At 37.3% G+C, this 19,728-nt stretch overlaps 2 protein-coding genes across 2 annotated transcripts; both read right to left on the reverse strand.

The window, feature by feature from the left end:
* Nucleotides 1–9: 9 nt before the first annotated feature.
* LOC125489702 (bolA-like protein 2) lies at nt 10–19,589 on the reverse strand. The gene is made up of 3 exons (XM_048626464.1): nt 19,309–19,589; nt 2,315–2,409; nt 10–148 (listed from the first exon to the last, which is right to left on the reverse strand). The coding sequence occupies exons 1-3, from the start codon at nt 19,369–19,371 to the stop codon at nt 55–57; spliced, it is 252 nt and encodes an 83-aa protein (XP_048482421.1). The 5' UTR covers nt 19,372–19,589; the 3' UTR covers nt 10–54.
* On the reverse strand, nt 17,430–19,300 carry LOC105382225 (probable dolichyl pyrophosphate Man9GlcNAc2 alpha-1,3-glucosyltransferase). Its single transcript, XM_011552075.3, has one exon. It carries the CDS (start codon nt 19,175–19,177, stop codon nt 17,582–17,584), a length of 1,596 nt encoding a protein of 531 aa, XP_011550377.3. The 5' UTR covers nt 19,178–19,300; the 3' UTR covers nt 17,430–17,581.
* Nucleotides 19,590–19,728: the final 139 nt, after the last annotated feature.

The following is a 19,728-nucleotide window of genomic DNA, read 5'->3' on the forward strand; positions in this document are numbered from 1 at the left end:
ACTACAAAGATCGATTACTTCATTATAATAGGAAAGAATTTAAGAGAACATGTTTTACGATTGGTTCTTCCACTGTTCGACTGTCAGCGTTTTCTGTGTGAAAGCGTGGATTGTCTTCAATTCCTCCTGCAGGACTGAATTGACCAACCTGGAACAAACGGTATTTAAGCGTTAGTGTGACGCAGAAAGAGTAAATGGTTATGGAAATGTCAAAATCACGATCTAGATATAATTGTTATGGTGATTTTTAAATGCTTTGTTAGGAGGTATTTTTAGGTTCTAACGCGTAGATTTCTTTCTTTGAAAATACAATGGGCAGAATTTACAAATCAACAAAACAGATCTATATCTGAGCTCCTTTGTGCCATACTGCCACTATAGTGTAGGTATGATTTTATGGTTGGAAATATCAACCACGGTAATATTATTATTATTTTTGCAATCAATTTGCTTCGTTTAATCCAGCGAATAGAAACATAAATTAGTATCACAAAAACAATATAGCAATAACTATCCTATGTAAAAGTTTCTAACATCTGAGATTCTAAGGCCTAAGGTGTCCCGAATTCCCTTGCACGTCACTGTACAGATATGAGATAAGACCATTTCCTAACAAACGCTAATTGTATTCCGGTTATCTAAAGGCTATGTACCTATACGTATTGTATACATATTGTTGTATAACTGGAGCTAGTACGTGACGCCTGAAACGTGCATAAATCGTACAGTACAAGGCTCTATTTACAAGGAAGTAGATAAAAAGTACTAAAGCTTTTGCACTGAAGTTTCAGTTTGATAAGAAAAAAATTGCTACCTTGGATATACACTTTGGTGGGTGGCTAGGTGGTACGTTAATTATCAGAAAGTCGAGGGACCTATATTATTATGTATTTCTAATTCATCTTCAACACCCGTTTTCAACAATATTATGCGACCTTTTTTAAACTGCGCAAAATACAATCCTTTATGTTTACTAAATAAACCGTTTCTTGGCGTGGAATTTTATGAAGCTATGAATATTATTAGAATCTATATTTATGCATGTTTGAAAAAATCGATAAAACGATCGATATAGTTCGACATTATAATAATAAAATTAAAATTCCTTTAGTATAATGGGTTCGGTTCCCGGTCAAGGCGAGTGGCCGATGTCCCAACAACCGGTCGCACCAAACTTGAAATGTTAATCTTTTATCAAAAATTATTAAAAGGGTATTCGACCTTTTGTTGTTTTAAAGCCACATAAGGTCAATTTTGATAAACGTGTGTATGAATGAAAGTTTATTTTGTGTACTTACCTAGTATGGTTAAAATAATGTGGTTTAGTAGGTAAGTAGTATGATTTAGATATTCAACCAGTAGAACCAATTTATTTAGCTTTTTTTGGACCGATCATCTCTGATGGAAAGCAACCTGAATTTTCTGATATTTCATGGTAAATAGAGACAAATACTTATAACATAGTGTTAAATAAAAATGGAGGGGGAATCAAACCGTATTATAATTGCCTAATAATATTAATCACCTATTTGTTCGGGTTTAGTTAATTTAACTGGTATTTGGAAGTATCATGCAATCGGATAATTAACATTTGAAAATAATTTGGTTTTATCAAATTTATTCAAAGTACCTAATAAATTTACCTAACTAACATCTAATATCGCATGATTGATGAAGCTATTTGTAAATTCCAAATGCCTAAATATAGACATGAACCCATTAATATTTTTCAATTAATTATTATAATTCATTATTTTGGATACTTTTCCATCAATGAATTTGTACGCTAATGAATCTTTATTTACTTAATTCTTATTGCACAAAATATAGAATAGAATAGAGATCTCCATCCAATGAAGGAAGGGTTTTAGGCCTAGTCTGTAGCTGACTATACAGTAGGTACTAGTAGACTAGGCCTAGTGGACTAGGCCTTAGGGTGCTTGTACATGGAGCATGTAGCTGGAGCAAGGTTTTTACGATGTGTGTTTACGATGCATATACATAACATGAACAAACTACTTACGCCGTGTACAAGCACCCTAAAACACTTCCTTCAATGGAAGGAGCCCCAGCCCAGGAGTGGGGACGTGATGGGTCGTGATGATGATGACACGTAACCCGTTTTTTAAAAGTACTTGATATCATTATAGTGACCTGTAGCTCTCAACAACTCGGTCATAAACTACAGGCACTATACTTTCAGTCAAACAAAAGTCTGACATCAGGGATCCATGGAGCAGTGGATCTAGCCGCTGCAGCGTATAGCCACAGTACTCACAAGGAGAGTGGATGACTGTACAGTGCTAGAACGTACCTATGGCGAGCCAACAGCGGCTTCCCCTGGAACTTGTCCGACACGACGAGTGCGGAGAACTTGCCGCCGCAGCCGTCACTCTCGTCCGTCACCTCCTGCAACAACACATTTTATTTATTTAACTCATTGCACAAATATTTTAAAATGGCAGATAGAAATATCTGAATATATATGTAACCTGACCTAACCTTATAATAACCATATTTTAAACAGTTTCCATAAACCATATTTTAGAAAGTTTGTAAATTACTTTTTTCTTTATTTTATATCTTCTTTATCTTTATAGTCTAAATTTGAATGTAAATAACTACATAGTTTAAAACTAATTAACTCGTAAACTATTTAAAATGTACTTAGTATATGGAAGAGCGGGGTATCCTGGCACAGGTACTTTATACTTAAAAGGATGCCCCATCAACTATTGTAACTAGTATGTAAGTTTACGAAATAAAATATTTTGATTTGATTTGATTTGATTTTTGATATATTGCTATTTCCTATAGCTCATTATATTGCCACCCCCAGGCTTTGCTGCTCCAGTTTACACGGGAGCTAAGCTGACTTAGGTAATAAAAATAAGGGGATATGTAGCATGTACAAAGGTATCACTCGAGAGAGCAATGTACAGGAACTTCACCATGTTTTTAATATAATAGAATACCTATCGTCATAACATCACCAAAAACATAGTAGGTATGTAACTGTAGTTTTACTGTGTGTAGATTAAAACAAGATAAGAACACAAAGAAAATGATAATTCGGGCCACCGCAACGGTAGCCTAATGAAATGGCATTGTGGGGTTATGACGTACGCGTGACGTCAGTAGACTGGAGTAAGCAATCTATTAGATATGGCATCTACTATACAAGAATCTACAGGGTGTTGCAAAAAGGGTATACTAAGCCGAAACCAGCATGTTACCTATATCTAAGCCCGAAACTGAAATTTGCAATTCGAAATGCGAATTTAGAAATTCTGATTTCAGATTCGGGCTTAGATATACCATGCTGCACATGCTGGTTTCGGCTTAGTAGAAGTAGAAGATCGCCACGAAAAACATCACTATAAAAAATATTACCTAACTGCAAGCATAGTGAAAATGGAAGTAAGTATTTTTACCAATGAAGATTATCATTTATCAGCCAATCAATGATAATGAAAATGTATTTTTATATATGTATGTTAACATTCATAAAAGTGTATTTTACAGAAGCGGTGTGTGGTTCTACGTTATGTCTTATCAGACATCTTATTTTTATGACAGAAGTTACAGAAGGGTTTATTTTTACTATTACGTTTTCAGTGTCTTTTTGTAAATCATTTCCGACCATTAAATAATCATGATCTACTCAGGTAGGATAACAAATCCAACAGATATTAAGTAATTCATATAAGGGACGTAATAAAAATACAAAATGTATAATAACAATATGAAACTAATATAAATACAAAATGTATAATAATAATATGAAACTAATAAAAATACAAAATGAATAATAATAATATGAAACTCAATACTCGTACTTATTTATAGTCCCGCTTTCGATTTTCAATATTAACTTGATGAGAACAATTTTCGACCCTCCAAAGAGCTGTGAACCGAGAACTTGAAATTTTAAAACTTTCTTATTTTCGTGATTAATATCAATATTGCAGTAGGTATAAAGAGAAGAGTCTTTTATAGATTTTTATTTTATGTATCGGTCTAATATGAACCTAACTGTTTCACAATGTCTCTGTAATTATGTTTTACACAGTGACAGCATGACTTTTATCCCACAGGTAGCCATTGTCCAGACATTGTGAAACAGGCCCAAAGTATAGCAGTACCGTGTATACCGTATATAATATGATTATGTATAATGTCCGGTATATTCACATTCACACATGTCATGTCATATCGTTCCAATCACTGCGTACTTTTTATCCAGCCGACCACTGGACCGGAACGCACTTGGAAGTCCGTTTGGTCCTGAACCTAGCAATTAGCATCACGATGGAAGCTACTAACCTACCTGCCTAATTTACCTTGACTGCCAAGTACGACTACCAAGTCCTCATCAATACCATATTTTTATTTGCAATTTTTTCTGAGGGCTGAAGCTAGCACTGAAAAGCTCGACAGTATACCATACGGTCATGGGTGAGAACCTTCATTGACCGATCAGCACCAAACCTTCAATAAGGCATGCAGGTCCTGTTCAACTATACCCAAGATTCCAATCACCAACAGTAGACGTGTTTACGCGTAAACCAGACCTCTTGCGTGTAAACTGTTGCCAGCCGCATGCGATCAGACATGAAACGTGATACACCTTCATTATAAGAAGAGGTTAGGCATTAGAAAGTACAACACGGAATATACTTTACCTATGAATGCTTCTAAAATGAGAAACGGACAACACAGCACCCATCTAAAAAGAAAACTACTTATTATAATGAACTTGAAAAAGTAGGGTAACAGTTCCAGTCGCTGGACCACCTACATTTTTCAATGAGGACCAGTTTGATTTAATTCACGAACACGATACACCTTTTATTTTTTTTATTTCGTACGCGCACTGCACACGCGCGGTCGCTTTTTGTTTTTTATTTTCGCGATGTTTGTAAGCGGCCAGTGTCCGCGGTTCGGACACACCGACTGAATTCTCGAGTTTGTTGCTATTGCAAAATTGTACGTCTTGCACGCACACTGCCCGGCCGAATCCACTCGCCGATTGGTCAAGGCAAAATTGCACTTATAGACTAGAGTTTAGGATTTCAATCATTTATAGGCATTGCTGTACAATCAAAAGATGACCGGTAAATAAAACCGGTAAGGCTCTACTGTGGCCGATTACGATTTTCAAGGGAAACCCGTCTTTGGCGGAATTACGACAACCTAATTTCAAAAGGCGCATAATTTTCTATGTGGCCTAATTCGTGTTGAAAGAAGTTTGTAATACAAAACGTTAAATATGTTTTAAATAATTCCAATAATCTTTTATAATAATATTATGTCCCTGAACCTGTCCCTTATTATGTAACTTATGTGACTGTAACTTGTAACTCCATGATCGCTATCAAATACATTGTGAGTTAAATTAATCAATATTCATAATAGTGTTTCGTTGAGCAACCATGTCCCTCGTCTGCGTAGGAATGACATCGTTGATAACATTTACAACACCAAAACTTGAATTAATTACATTATTTACTGCAATTGAATTGATAGAGCATTTAATTATTAACTCTCGCCTTTCACCTACATCTTCAATGATTTGCCAAAAGGCACAATACAGTCCGAACGCGGAGTGAGTGTTATCTGTATCTTGTATCAGTAAAATATAGCACTTTATTTGTAAGCAGGTAATTCCATCTTATCAAAAAAATTACATACGATCTGTCGTGCAGTCGTAGTCGGTACACTTGTCCAAAATTAATAATGCACATGCAGATCTTCACAACCGAATCATTAAATCGTAAGAGCCTTAAAAAACACTTGCATTTTGCACCTTGTTCGAAAGAAATAGGAGTCAATATCATGTGTCACATAATCGAAAACAACCGATCTGTCAAAGATTTCTATGCGCATTATCAATTTTGGAGCACTGTACGTTAATTGCAACGAGATTTTACGAGATAGAGTCGTGGTTAACGCAGAAACGCACCTAAATTCAAGTGTTTCGTTAGCCAGAGCGACCCCCTAGACATAATGCGATGTGCGTTTACAAGATCGATAAAGCGGCGGCAGCGTTGCGTATCCACAGACCTCGATAATTCCATTTGTAGTCAGCAAACGTCTTCAACTAGTCTAGTGGCTGCTGAAACAACAACTTTGTAATACTTCTGTTGCTATTTGCCATGCCAATGCTGGGTTACACGCCTAGTAGTAAATAAGTACATGGGATTATCTTGTATGCGAAGCGAAGCTACATTGAAGAAATTTTAACGAATGACGTAAAGCCCTTATTCTACTTCAATTGTGTAAATGCACTAAGCTAACTTCCTCCAGTGTTTTGCTACTCTTATTTTTTTTTTTTTTTTATTTTTTTTTATTTATTAATCAAACATATTTTACAATAAAGACTTAAATACTAACAGTGTGACAAAAACCACTTTAGGTTTGACCGCACACTGGCACTCGCTCGACATTTCTCATTAATAAAACTATCTTAGGGTACTTACAGATAAGGCTTACATTCTAAATACAAATACACAGTGACATTATTGGTGTAGACACACTAGGTGGTTATTTTTATTGATTACTTAGTTATTTATGAAATGGATTGTGAGAAGAAAAGAAAAGTGTAAGTTTATTTTTAATGTTGTTTTTTGTGATTTCACTTTTTATATTTAAGGGTAGGTGGTTTATTAATGTAGGTATTTGGTATTGTAGCATTTGTTTTCCATATAAGTTATTGTAATGGGGGACTTCTAGTTTGTTATTTAATGCACTTCGGGTCTGTTTTTGGCGATGGATTTTTTTCTGATAGGTAGTGTTAAAGAAATTTTCAATTAATAGGCTATATTGGACATGATAGTGTACAGGTATGACTTTACAGTGATAAAATAGTTCGTGGTAGTTATTTTTATACTTATTTTTAATTTTAGGTGGTACAATAGATTTAAGTATTCTAAGTTGCAGTGCATATATAGGATCCAGATGTGATTTACACGTCCGACCGTACGAACTAAGCCCATAATGAATAGTGGTTTCACCCAAGGCTTTGTATAGTTGGAGCAATGTTAGATATGGGATTTTTTGTTTTACTATTTTGATTTTAGCCAAAATTGCCCTGAGTTTATCGCAAATGTGGTTAATGTGGTCCGTCCATTTGAGTCTATCATCAAATATCAGCCCTAAGTATCTTTGTTTGCTAACTACTTCGACGGCTGGGCAACAACAATTTTGGCTGTCCTTCGCGTGGAGACAGTTGTGATTGTGTACGATTAGTTTGGGATTGGCAGTTATTCTGTTTTGGCTTGAACTTATATACATACACGTTGTTTTTTTGGCATTGAGGACAAGACCCGCATCATGCGACCATTTGGTCAGTAATGTAAAATCACTTTGGAGATGTTTTAAAGCGGTGTTTATATCATTGCTTGCTGCAGTTAGGCATGTGTCATCGGCAAATTGATAAATCTCACAGTGTTTTATCAGACTGACCACATCATTCACATACGTTATATAGTGCAAGGGGCCTAAAACTGATCCCTGTGCTGTGCCTTCAGATACCTTGGTCTTTTTACTAAGGGAGTCACCAACTTTAACTGAAAAGGACCTTTCGTTGAGGTAGTCTTTGCACCATTCTCCTAGCGGTCCTCGAATGCCACAATCGTTTAGTTTTTCAATCAAGGTGTTGTGTTTTAAGGTATCGAATGCCTTACTATAATCAATAAAAGCTACTAAGATATGCTCTTTATTATTCAAATGTCCGTAAATGTTATCTGTGAATTTTGTAAGTAGTTGAGTTGTATTTTTGCCTGCCTGAAATCCGTATTGTTTGTCTGTTATTATGTTATGTTTTGTGTAAAAGGAATGAATTTGTTTAGATAATGCTTTTTCAACAATTTTGTTAATGGTATTGAGAATGGTAATTTGTCGGTAATTGTCATAGTTTTTGTGGCACCCTTTTTTATGAATTGGTTTGACTATACCCGTTTTAAGCTCTTGAGGATATTTTCCTTCTTTGACAGCCGCATTGATGAACTTAGACAGTATTTCCGCGATATCAATGTCGATAGTTTTTAGGTCTTTAACACGTATGTTGTCAGATCCTGGCGCTTTACGGTCATTCATTGATCTTATTTCTGTGAGGATTGATTTTGCTGTTGTTGGTTGGAATCTACAGCTCGCAGTAACTGGTGAGGTATAGTCATTTTTATTTAAAAGTTTGATGTCACATTTTGGTACTATATTCTGTACACTACTAGCAAAGCTTTCGGCAAAGTTATTAGCAATGCTGCTAGTCGTGTTGTTGTTATTTAACATCGCGTTCAAAATAATTGTATCTGCTATGCTTTTAGCCCGACCTGTGATACTATTCAGTATTTGCCACAATGCCCTTGGGTTATTTTTGTTGGCAATTATTTCATCTCGTATATGTTTATTTTTAGATTTATTTATTAGCTTATTTGCGTAATTTCGTGATGAATTGTATTTTTGTTTTATTATTCTATTGGTGGGATCTGAGATCCATTTTATAAAGAGCGTATCCCTATGTTCGCAAGCTTTAATGATTTTGGTATTGATCCATGTGTGTGTAGAACGTTTTGTATTAGTCGGTATTTTTATTGTTATTCTAGATTTTTCATAACATTTTTGGATGTTTTCTGCAATAATATTATACATTTTTAACGGACAGATCGCCTGCTTTGCAGGTTGCCAGTCTATTTGTTTTAAAGAGTCAACAAGCGTTTTATAATGATATTTGGTAATGTGGTTAAAACCCGGCCGTGTGTTCGAGCCCGCTCCGCAGCAGGCGAGGGCCGTGGCGCGGTGGTCGGCCAGTGTGGTCCCGAGCGCCGCTGTGTACAGGTTCAGTGAGCGGGATCTAGCGTAAATGTGGTCTATACAGGATTTTGTTATTTTATTTTTATACAATTCTATACGAGTATACTCAGTGATCCCGCAAGCTAGGCCTTGGTTATACATAGTGGTGTTATACAAATGCTTTACAGGACAGTTATTTCGCAAGTCGATGTTTATGTCACCAAGCACATAAATATCTTGCTGGTGGTTTATTTTGCTAAGTATGGTGTCTATTTCATTTATAAATAAGTGTTTACTATTTCTGGGCGGGCGATATATGCAACACAGGACCGCGGAATACTTTGTAGGTGTGGTTATTATTCCGAATAGGTTTTCAAAGTGTTGTGTTTTATATCCTTTTATATGGAATTTATGTAATTTGTTAACGTAGATAATTATACCTCCGCCTTTTCTGCCATTCCGCAGTTCCGTATACATATTATAGCCCTTAATTTGGTAAAGTGTGCTGAGACTGTTGGAGATGTTGACTTCAGACAACATTATAACATCTATAGTGCGTGATGATGAATGTATACACTGTTCGAGAGTAGCAAAATTCTTAATAGTTGATCTAATATTCATATGGATGCATAAGAGTTGTATGTGTTTAGGTATATGATTCAAAAAGGCGTTAAGATTAGTACAGTCTGATAGTTCTCGGATGTCGTCTACTATTATATCCATTAGGGAAAAGTTATTTTGTAGGTAGTTGAGTACTTATTTTAAATAAAGACGTTAGTGTTGGAGACTTACAGATTTATAGGTAGGTATTAGTTTTTGTACATCTTCTACGGCGCGAACAATGTGTGCTTTTTGGTTTTCACCATCTTTTCGAACACGCAGAACTCCTTTCTTTATCCATATGTACCTATAGGCGTCTTTAAGCTCTTTCTTTGCAAACCAAAGTAGGTGTTTATTAAATGGTGTTAGTGCTTCGCAGACGAACAGGTTCTCGTTAGATTTGGAAGCAGGAACTTCCGGTAATACATCCATTACTGTGATTCTGGAGGTCCTTGTTTTGGTGGCGGCTAGCCATGCAGATTGTACTAGCTCAGTTTGTAGCTCGACATGAACAGGGCCTGGGCGGTCGTTCTTGCCAGGCAGGCGCTTCGCCAGCAGTATATCTTCAGTAGCTAGATTGGCTTTTTTAGCTAATTTTCCTACAAGCTCATTTATATTCTCACCTTCGAGCGATGGTAGATTATGTATTTCGATGCATTTGTCTAGTTTTCGCTGTTCTGTTTCATGGATTCGCTGTTCGAGGGCTCCTACCCTCACTTCCAGGTTGTTGTTTTTGTTGGTGAGTTCAACGTTTTTCTTCTGGAGATCGGTAATAGTGCTTCTCATTGTCTCCGTATTTTTAATAAGCTCTTCCATTTTATCAGAATGAAATTGTAGCGACTGTGTAATATCTTTCATCTCCCTTTTTATGGCTTTTTCCATCTCTTTCGATATATCACGAAGAAGCTGCTTGATATCGATATTCACATTTTGGGGCTCAGTTCTGTCGTCCTCGTCCTCATCAACGTCGGGTATTATGATTGATCGGCGTTTCGGCGATTGTTCTTGGCATTCCTGGCACGTCCATTCCAGATTGTCTGTAGCTCGCAGAGCCGTTAGCTGCTTATTAGTTAATCCTGCACATAGGGTAGTTAAATGCACAATTTTTTCACATCGATGACATTCAAGCCCTGGTTTCGCCTTGGTGAAGTTTTTATTGCAGTTATCACATTTGCTTGACATGATTGTATGTACGTAAGTATAGTTGCACTTCCGGACGGGTCGAGATTTGGCGCGCGAATGAATTAATATATTATTACGAGATCATTGGCCTTCATCAGGTCTTATTATGAATTATTATTATGAAGGGCATACAGAGTAAGAGATTCCATGATCCTACTTTCTTCAGTGCCATATTTTGCCCCACTTCTTTCTGATAGCAATTGCCCAGGCTAGACCTCCAATAATCTAAAAAGAGATGCACGAAATAAGCATCCTCTAATGACAGGTAAAGCCTGACGTCCGGCGTACCCTGGGCATGGGCAGTCAGTCCAGTGGCACTCTGGTCACTCCTGTGTAGCTCTAGTACTTGTCACCAACACGCTAAGAAGCACCTGTATCAGCAAGCGTCACTCGGTCTAGTTAGCTAGCATATGTTAAAAGAGGAGCCTTGAACCACAAAATCAGAGTCGCAAGGTCCTCAAAGATGACAAGAGTTGTGAGATCTCGCATCAAGGTCTCACGAATTATTATATATTGCGAAATGTACGCGCCGGGCTTGACGACGCAGCCATTCTGTTGTTCTGAGGTCGCTGGTGCAATGGTCATTAAAATTATCCCCTCTCATAAATATTTGAGCACTGTTAGAGCAGTGGATGCAACAGCTTCGAACAAAGACACCTCAAATTCAACTCATGCATTGCAGATGCAGTGGCGTGGAATTCCAAGAGTCTGACGCGCCTAAGGGAATTACACTCGAGAGCAGAAGATTATGAGTTGATTTCTTGTATCATTAATTTTTCTACAGACCATGAGGTGAATGAATTTCCGTCTAACCTAACGTCATCGTCATATTAATGTAATAAATACACTACAAGTACAAAAATTATATGTTGGTGGTCTTCACCAGATAAGCACAATTGTATAAATTCTATAGCATAGCAGATTGCGTATTATCCGGAGTCAACATCCGCAAAGTTAACTCAACAGCTTTACACTGTGCCAAAGATAGCGAAAGTTTTACAAAGTAACACCTTTGTGAATCATAAAAATCCATTAACACACAAGAGCTGGTTTGGTTGCGCACACGCACTTGACGTCAGGCCCACATCAATGGAGCCGCATGAGCATCAGACAGACAAGTTATTAATAAAATACTTGAGGAGGGATCGTAATTTTGAAATTAGTTGAAATTACATGCTTGTGAAAATAACTTCTAGCTTATAAATCCGGCAATTCTCAGAGATGATCACAGGATACCTTTTAGGATGGACTGGTTTTGATAAAATACGATATACAAAGTCATCATGAATCCACCTTTCAAAATCGACGAGCTTACAAATCCAGCCATCGCTTTTCGCAATGATGAGACAGACAGACACACAGATATTCAGATCAGATTGAACTTGTAACTGCATTTTTATCGGTCAAACTGAAAGAGAATAGTGAGAAGTTTAAAGATCCTAAACAATATTTGTTTCGTCATTCTCTACTTTTTACCTGAGTAAGGTTTTAAATGCTTGCGTCTGAGAAAACCTTATTCAACGTGGCCACTTGGACAGTCCACCGCAACTTTAGCTTACTGGTTTTTTATAAATATACGGCACTCATATCAATATACATACTAAGCGAATTTCATATCACTAAAAATGGAACTGACGTGTAAAAAAATTACGCAAGAATGTTTGCGGCCGCGCGTAATTTAGATAACTTATCCAGTGTCAAGTTTATTTAAAGATAAGAGTTTTAAGAAAGTGAATACCTAAAAGAAATCAGGTAATCACTTTGTGAAATGATATTGCAAACTTTTACCGATAACGTTAATTAAATGTTAACCTTTTCAACTCCTCAATCGGTTATTGTACTGCTAAAATCGTAAAATGTATGATCCAACCAAATCTTTCTTGACTGAGTTTACTTAAAATATCACTCTACTCTAGAGTCTAGACTGATTAAGGGGCCGTCCATTAATCACGTGAGGTCGTTTTTTTCATTTTTTGACCCCCCCTCCCCCCTGGTGATATTTGGTGAGGTTCTGGACCAACCCCCCCTCCCCCCCCTGAATCACGTGTATTTTTTTGGAAATCTATGTAAAGGCAACTTTTGACTAGAAAAAATATAGGTCATACTACAAATCGTTAAAATTTTTGCGCCGTCCAAAATATCGGTTCAGAAATACCTAATTTGTGATAAAAAATTAATACACGTTTGTCGACCGAATGGTGTAGTGGTTAGTGGCCCTGCAATGCCGAAAATCGCGGGTTGGATTCCCGGCCGGAGCAGATATTTATTTAAAGATAGATATTTGATGAATCTATCTGTGTAGATAAAACACCTGCGCGATGCAATACCCATATAGGCTCCTAGATTCTGCCTAGTTGGTTGGATGGCCAATCTTATTATAATAACGCAGGATTAATAAAATCCACAATATTATTAAAATCTGCGAGTCCAAACAAACGAATACCAAAGATGACAAGCGTGATTATAGAACAGACAAAATTCCATTGTTCGATATTGGTTTTTCCGTCGCTTCCACCGTCTCATTTGGATCTCGCATCACGTCGCAATGAGATCATTGTCAAGTCAACTTATTTGCATCAGGACAATATGTGGGGTGTTTGTGGTAGTGTGTGTAACTGAAAGAACATATACCTATACTTTTATACACTCGCGAGCAATGAAAAATTTCCAGTGACATAGCACCAAATTACTCCTAAACGGAAAAGACACATTTAACAGCGCATCAGAAAATTAACCAACTAAAAACGTTTTTTTTTATTGGGTCTAGGTATAGCTACCATAGCATAGCCGACCCCATGGTCAGAATTTTGTGGTGGAATTGTTTTATTGCACGCTAGTGTAATATCAGTAGTTTGAATTGTGATCCAGAATAATTTTGATACTCTTGTCTACAATATTGTAGATCTAATAGGTAATTTTATGGGCGGTTCAAGGTTCACCAAGATTTTTCAGCGTAACCATTAAGTTTAATTAATGTCTCCGAGTGCGGCAGTAAGTCTAGGAAAAGTTAAAAGTTTTTATCCGAGGATGTTCCTTGTAGAGTGCGTTATCGATGATTTCATCTGGCGCTTCTTAGAACCAGCTCTTGGTATTGCCCTCCCCATCTGTACAGTGTGTGTAACGTACTCCGTACCTACCTATTTATACTAGCTACTAAAATATTTTGGGAATCCCTCTAACTTCGTCAATACAACGAAAATCACATTTTATACAGGGACATGACTTATTTCCTCTGATTTCAATGTCATTCAAAGTATCGGTCATTATTATCAATCTCCTTATGTATAATAATTTGTTATGTAAAAACGTATGTCACCTGTGTACTTACTAATTGTAATACCAATTTTGTATTATTGATGTGGTACATTACACAATTTATCACCTGCCATGTCTGTCGCTAACGACCAACTTCAAAAGATACAGGGTGATAATAACATGGAATTCCATAATAAGTATATTATTATACCTAGACCAGCTTACCGACATAATAAGGTAGCTTAGACCAATCCGCATCGTATGGATCACACCATACGGAGTGTTATAAATGTATGGAGAAACGGCGTCCGCAATGCCGACGAACTATTCAGCAAAGAAGCTTTCAGGTTCCATAAGCGCTATGTCTGTATATGTACATACCTCTCATTGGTAGTAGAGTTCCAATAGAGTGCTTACTGTGTGCGTTTAAAGAGTAAATTCTCAACGGCTAGTGGTGAACATCCTTTGAAGTGCCGTACTTAGTAAAATAACATAATGTCAGCAAGAAACGCCGAAGCCTGTTGTTGACTCCGCCGATATTTGCATTATTGAATTCGTTTGACGAATACCAAGTGCCGAGAGCAAACATTATGTGCCTGTAGCAGATGTTAAATGTTCCTTATATGCCTTGGTTATTTGGCATTGGAATTCCTTAGCATAACACATCTAAAGATTTCCATGTTTTTTTTAGTTCAAGACTCAGTTTACGATCTTTGTGGTTGGATGACAGGGGGCTTACTCTATTTGACGAAATACGGAGCTTCGGAGCTTTGCTGCGCGAATCTCGTTGTATTAAACGTGCCGATGGCACGACAACTCTCGTTCGTTCGCTTTTTGTCAGTATAGCTATAGAGTAAACCTCAATGTTCCAAGTTATGTGGACGTATTGCACTTCTTCCAACATCCCTATGTTCAGAAGCAGCAAATGTTCAAAAAATCTAGTTCAAATCGAGCTCTTACACAGCACGCAGAACGTCACCAAGCCGCATTCACGCTTCACGGTGCTCCTAAAAGGAAGTGCAAGTTCAGGCATTACGGAAGTACCTCAGCACGTGTACTATTTGTGTATCAACTATCAATAGCCAATCAGCGGGCGGCGGCCAGCACGCGACTCGTAGAGAAATCAGGCGTGTAATTATGCAACCGCGCCGGTGAAAACAGCACATGCCCGATGAGACAGACACAGTCTCGATTAATTATAGTGATGCATTCACGTTAAACTGCTGCGGTACAACCAAATCTACGGCAGGTAGAGGTTCCAGCTGAACGCATTGTTCTGTACGTTGGTCATCAAGACGGCAAAAACGCCACCGTCTATTAGCAAAATAACTTTGGTGGGGAACACCCAAATATTCCGAAAAACTTTTTTCCGAATTTGATAACCCCGAATATGTAATTTACGAAATATTGCAATACCGATTTTTTTAAATACCGAATTATAATAATGACGAAAATTATAATTTCGAATATTATAATCACGAATATTGTTATTACGATTGTTAAATATACGAATGTAAAAAAATACGATTACTTTAATATACGAAAAATAAAATACCGATTTATTATAATCACGAAAAAGTCAAATCCCGTTCGGAAATATGATAATTCGTGATATTGACAAAAAAACATAAACGTCTTTAAAACTTTAGAACCAAAACCAAAAGATAGGTGCGACGACGAGCAAAGCGAGGAGGAGCGTGTTAGGTGCACATAGATATCGAAAAACAAAGCGGAGCGCAGCGAAGCGGAGCGGAGCGTTTCAAATATAGAGCAAAACATTGCTAGGATTTTTATGGTGTTTAAACTTAAAAACCTTAGGACCTAAACCTAAAGATAGGTGCGACGACGAGCAAAGCGAGGAGGAGCGTGTTAGGTGCACATAGATATCGAAAAACAAAGCGGAGCGCAGCAAAGCGGAGCGGAGCGTTTCAAATTTAGAGCAAAACAATTGCTAGGATTTTTATGGTGTTTAAACTTAAAAACCTTAGGACCTAAACCTAAAGATAGGTGCGACGACGAGCAAAGCGAGGAGGAGCGTGTTAGGTGCACATAGATATCGAAAAACAAAGCGGAGCGCAGCGAAGCGGAGCGTTTCACATAATATAGCTTAAAAAATATTGTTTTTATACGCATTATGCTGCATTATTCATATAACCATTTCTTGTTAACTAAGAAACAATCGGGAATTTGTATTTTCGGAATATTAAAACTTCGGGATTCGTAATTTTAACAATTCGATATAATAAAAAATCGTACTTTTGAAACATCGAAATAATAATATTCGGAAAATTGACTTTCGTCATTTTAATAAATGTGTTGTTTGAAATTTCGTTTATAAACTATTCGTGATTTTCGTTATTCGGAAACTTAAAATTCGGGATTGTGAATTATTCGGAACTATGAAATTCGAAATTTTAAGAATCGTTATTTTCATATTCGTAAAAAAGTAATTCGGAATTATGTAGTGTACCCCTTTGGTGGTTATTTTGACAGCGTTGCCTATAAGGCCCTTCAGAGATGTAAGCAGACGCTGAAATACTGTGGCAGAAACATACCTAGGTTTTACTTTGTAGATATCTTACTTCTCGATTCATCGATACTTCTCTACAGCTCAAAACTATAGCTTTGGATAAAGCTCACTTCGGTAGCTTTGCGATATTCTTCACTGCTCGCAAGAGTGGCAAGTCGACTGTTCCCATGCCACTTGAGGTCACGTCCACGCTGTTATGCAGCTGTTATGTGATATCAAGACCCCATTGTCTTTATTGGACCTGTCTATGATGTAATATGATGGACGTCGTCGTCGTTATTCCCGAGTCTCGACTCTTTGATTGGACAAGACAGAGCTATGTATGGTTGCAAATGGATTGACCATTTTAACAGAATACCTACAGATTTTATGGAATACTAGGTTTTACGGTGAGCTTCGCACAGCCTTTAAAAGTTTTCCCATTGGAACTCCAAAGTAAAAAGAAGCCTATGTGTTAGTCCAGGGTGTAAGCTTCCTATCTCTCAATTTTCATCAAAATTTGGTCAGCCATCTCCTTATGAGAGTTACGAACACTGCCAACATACTCACAAACTATTGATATTGGTGTCTTTCTGCTTGTATGACTACAAAAACTGTTTATCATTCAGCTATTTTAGTACATTTGCAGATACTACTGTCGTCACGTCAGGTGAAGGTCGCAAGTAGTCGCCAATCGCAAGTGCCAGCGTTACGTAGGTAACACCTATGCAACACTAGTACCTGACTGACCAACTTGGGATACTATATACTAAACACGTTTACTCATCGTCGCTCAATAGACGACTCAATTGGTTATGTAATAGCACTGTGAAAATCTGAATTATAATTTTCTTAATACATTTGCAGTTAAAACTTCTTGTACTATTATTGTCGAAGGATGCTGTAGGGAAGGGGAGGCAAGGCACTTGAGGCACCCACTTGTTTTTTTTCACTGGTATTTTATTTATTTCCCTTGTGAATGTCCAACTCAATAGGGACTCCTGTCATAAGCCTCCTGGTATTATTAATTCCCATTAACGTTCAGAATAAGAATAAGGTAATATGTGAAAAAATATATCAAACAATTTTAAAAAATTTAAGCGTTTATTTCTTTTAAAATCTAAGTTTTAATAATATAAAAAACATTTTAAGATAATTATCAATAGAATTAACATTAGGAAAATGCAAAAGTACTTTTGTGGAATGTACATATTAAGTACAATTTAAAATTACGTTAAAGCTTTAGTTGAGCTTAGGTTTAGCTTGCGGAGCCTTTGGTATCAACAACTGCTGGTAGTTAAAGTAGAGGAAAAATAATATAAAATGTGAACAGGAATACACAGATATCAGCAGAGGCCAGAGATCTGGGAACTTGGGTAGGGGCTTAATGAACATCGCCCCTAATGTCAAGCCAACCATACCCAGACATGAGAAGAGAAAATTCAAGCTCAAAAGGTTCAAAAACATTGAATTCTTTAACTTGTTCGGTTTTACAGAGCTGTAAACTTTGAATGCACTGAACATGGCAAATACACCAGAGCTAGGGTTAGCTATTTTGATTGAAATGCTAAAGAACATCATGTAGATTAAAGTAGTAGCTACAAATGGTACAATGAGGCCATCACGGATGAGCAAGGGCAGCATACTGAAGTTGGACACGAGAAGGAACCAGAAACACATGAATGGATCATCAGGCAGGTGGAGTGCCACTGGGATGGCAACAAGAAGGATTGTCTTCTCATGCACTTGAAATGAAAATAAGAAAAATGCTAACGATACATTTATCAAGGATAAAACAAACTTCTGCTTGTTGCAACGAAAGAATAGGTCTATACAAGACAGGGAACCAGCTAAAGCCGTAGCTGAGAGGCAGATCTTAGCCATCTGCTCATTGGTGTAAATTTCCTTAAGTTTAATAAACACATTCGCAAAACACCATACATTTGATACTTTGTCCTCAAAAACTCCCCTTTTCAATGGGAACAGTCTAAATATAATCTGATTTATATCTTTCCATGAAGAAACTAGGGGAAACCATATAATTATAAAGCAAGACACTACAACAACAGTCAACTTGTTAAATTGATTTATAAAAGTATACAATTTCCACTTTTGGTGTACATCATTGAAGCAACTCCTTAGCAAATAAATAAAGAATGGCAGTGAATGGTACAACTCCATCTGTTTATAATTCAAGGCAAGAACAAAGCATGTGGTGGCCAGCATGTGGTTCTCTATGGCTATAATGAAAAATGTAGCCCACATGAACAGTCCAAGAGACACACAGTTGTACTGGAAGTGTCCATGGTCTATCAGAATCAGCCCGGGGTACAGTAACAACAAAATAACTCCAATATCGCATCTCTTAAACACATTCTTCACTAACTTAGGCTTGACTCTCTCCATATCAATGCAGATACATAGTACAGCGGACACATAGAAGTAAATATCACTGATGAACACCGTAAGTCTCATGAACAGTTTGTGTACTTCGTCTTCATAACCTCTTGAGGCAAAGAGTCTGACTGATTCCGGGTCGATCCAGTCGGCGACGAGGCCCATGAGGTAGCTGTGGTAGGCGGTCAGCGGCGGGTAGTCGAGCCCCCAATACTGAAGGTCATTCTGTGTCGTGTTGTGGTACCAGAACAGAGCGGGAGTGTGAACTGTGATCTCTTGCCAGTGTCTCTGCGCCTCGAAGTCTCCGTACATCGGCGGAGACTTGTACCCGGAGTACGGGTACGCCGCCACGCATAGCCTCACAAACAGCGCAAACAGTATTCCAGGAAACAGCCCATCTTTCGTAACACTAAACCTATCCGGATCCGATTTCCTCCCCATTTTGACAACTAATCGCGTTATCAATCACTTTGAATAGAGGTGATTACAAAGTTTCCAGTCATGAAAACTGGAAATTACATCAGACAACGCGGCAATGCACAAAAATCGATTTAAAATGACAGATTACTTACAACGTGAACGGCGTCCAATTCTTTGGTCAGCTTTTCCTTCAAATATTCTTCTGTATACACCATATTCGTTGATTTAAGTCCATATAACAGAAATTAGAACAGTTTTCACTCATGCACGGGTCAAATCAATTCAGAAACACCTTTCACAAGAATTTATCACGCAAAAACAAGTCTCCTTCTGGCACAGTAGAAGGAAATTTTTTCGAAAGCGAAATTGAGAAAGTGGCACTCGAAAGTGAACTCACGGTGAACCTCAATGAACTTGAAATTACGTACGACAACGTTCGGAACGCACACAGACGAATTTCACATCGTTGACTATTATCCACCCAAATTAAAAATACAGAAATCGAGTCCGTGCGTATTTTGCCATTTTTTTTCGTTTTGCTTGTTTTGTAAATCTAGCCCAAATCTAGCCCT

This window comes from Plutella xylostella, chromosome 16 (assembly GCF_932276165.1).
Source record: "Plutella xylostella chromosome 16, ilPluXylo3.1, whole genome shotgun sequence".
Classification (NCBI taxonomy): Eukaryota; Metazoa; Arthropoda; class Insecta; order Lepidoptera; family Plutellidae; genus Plutella; species Plutella xylostella.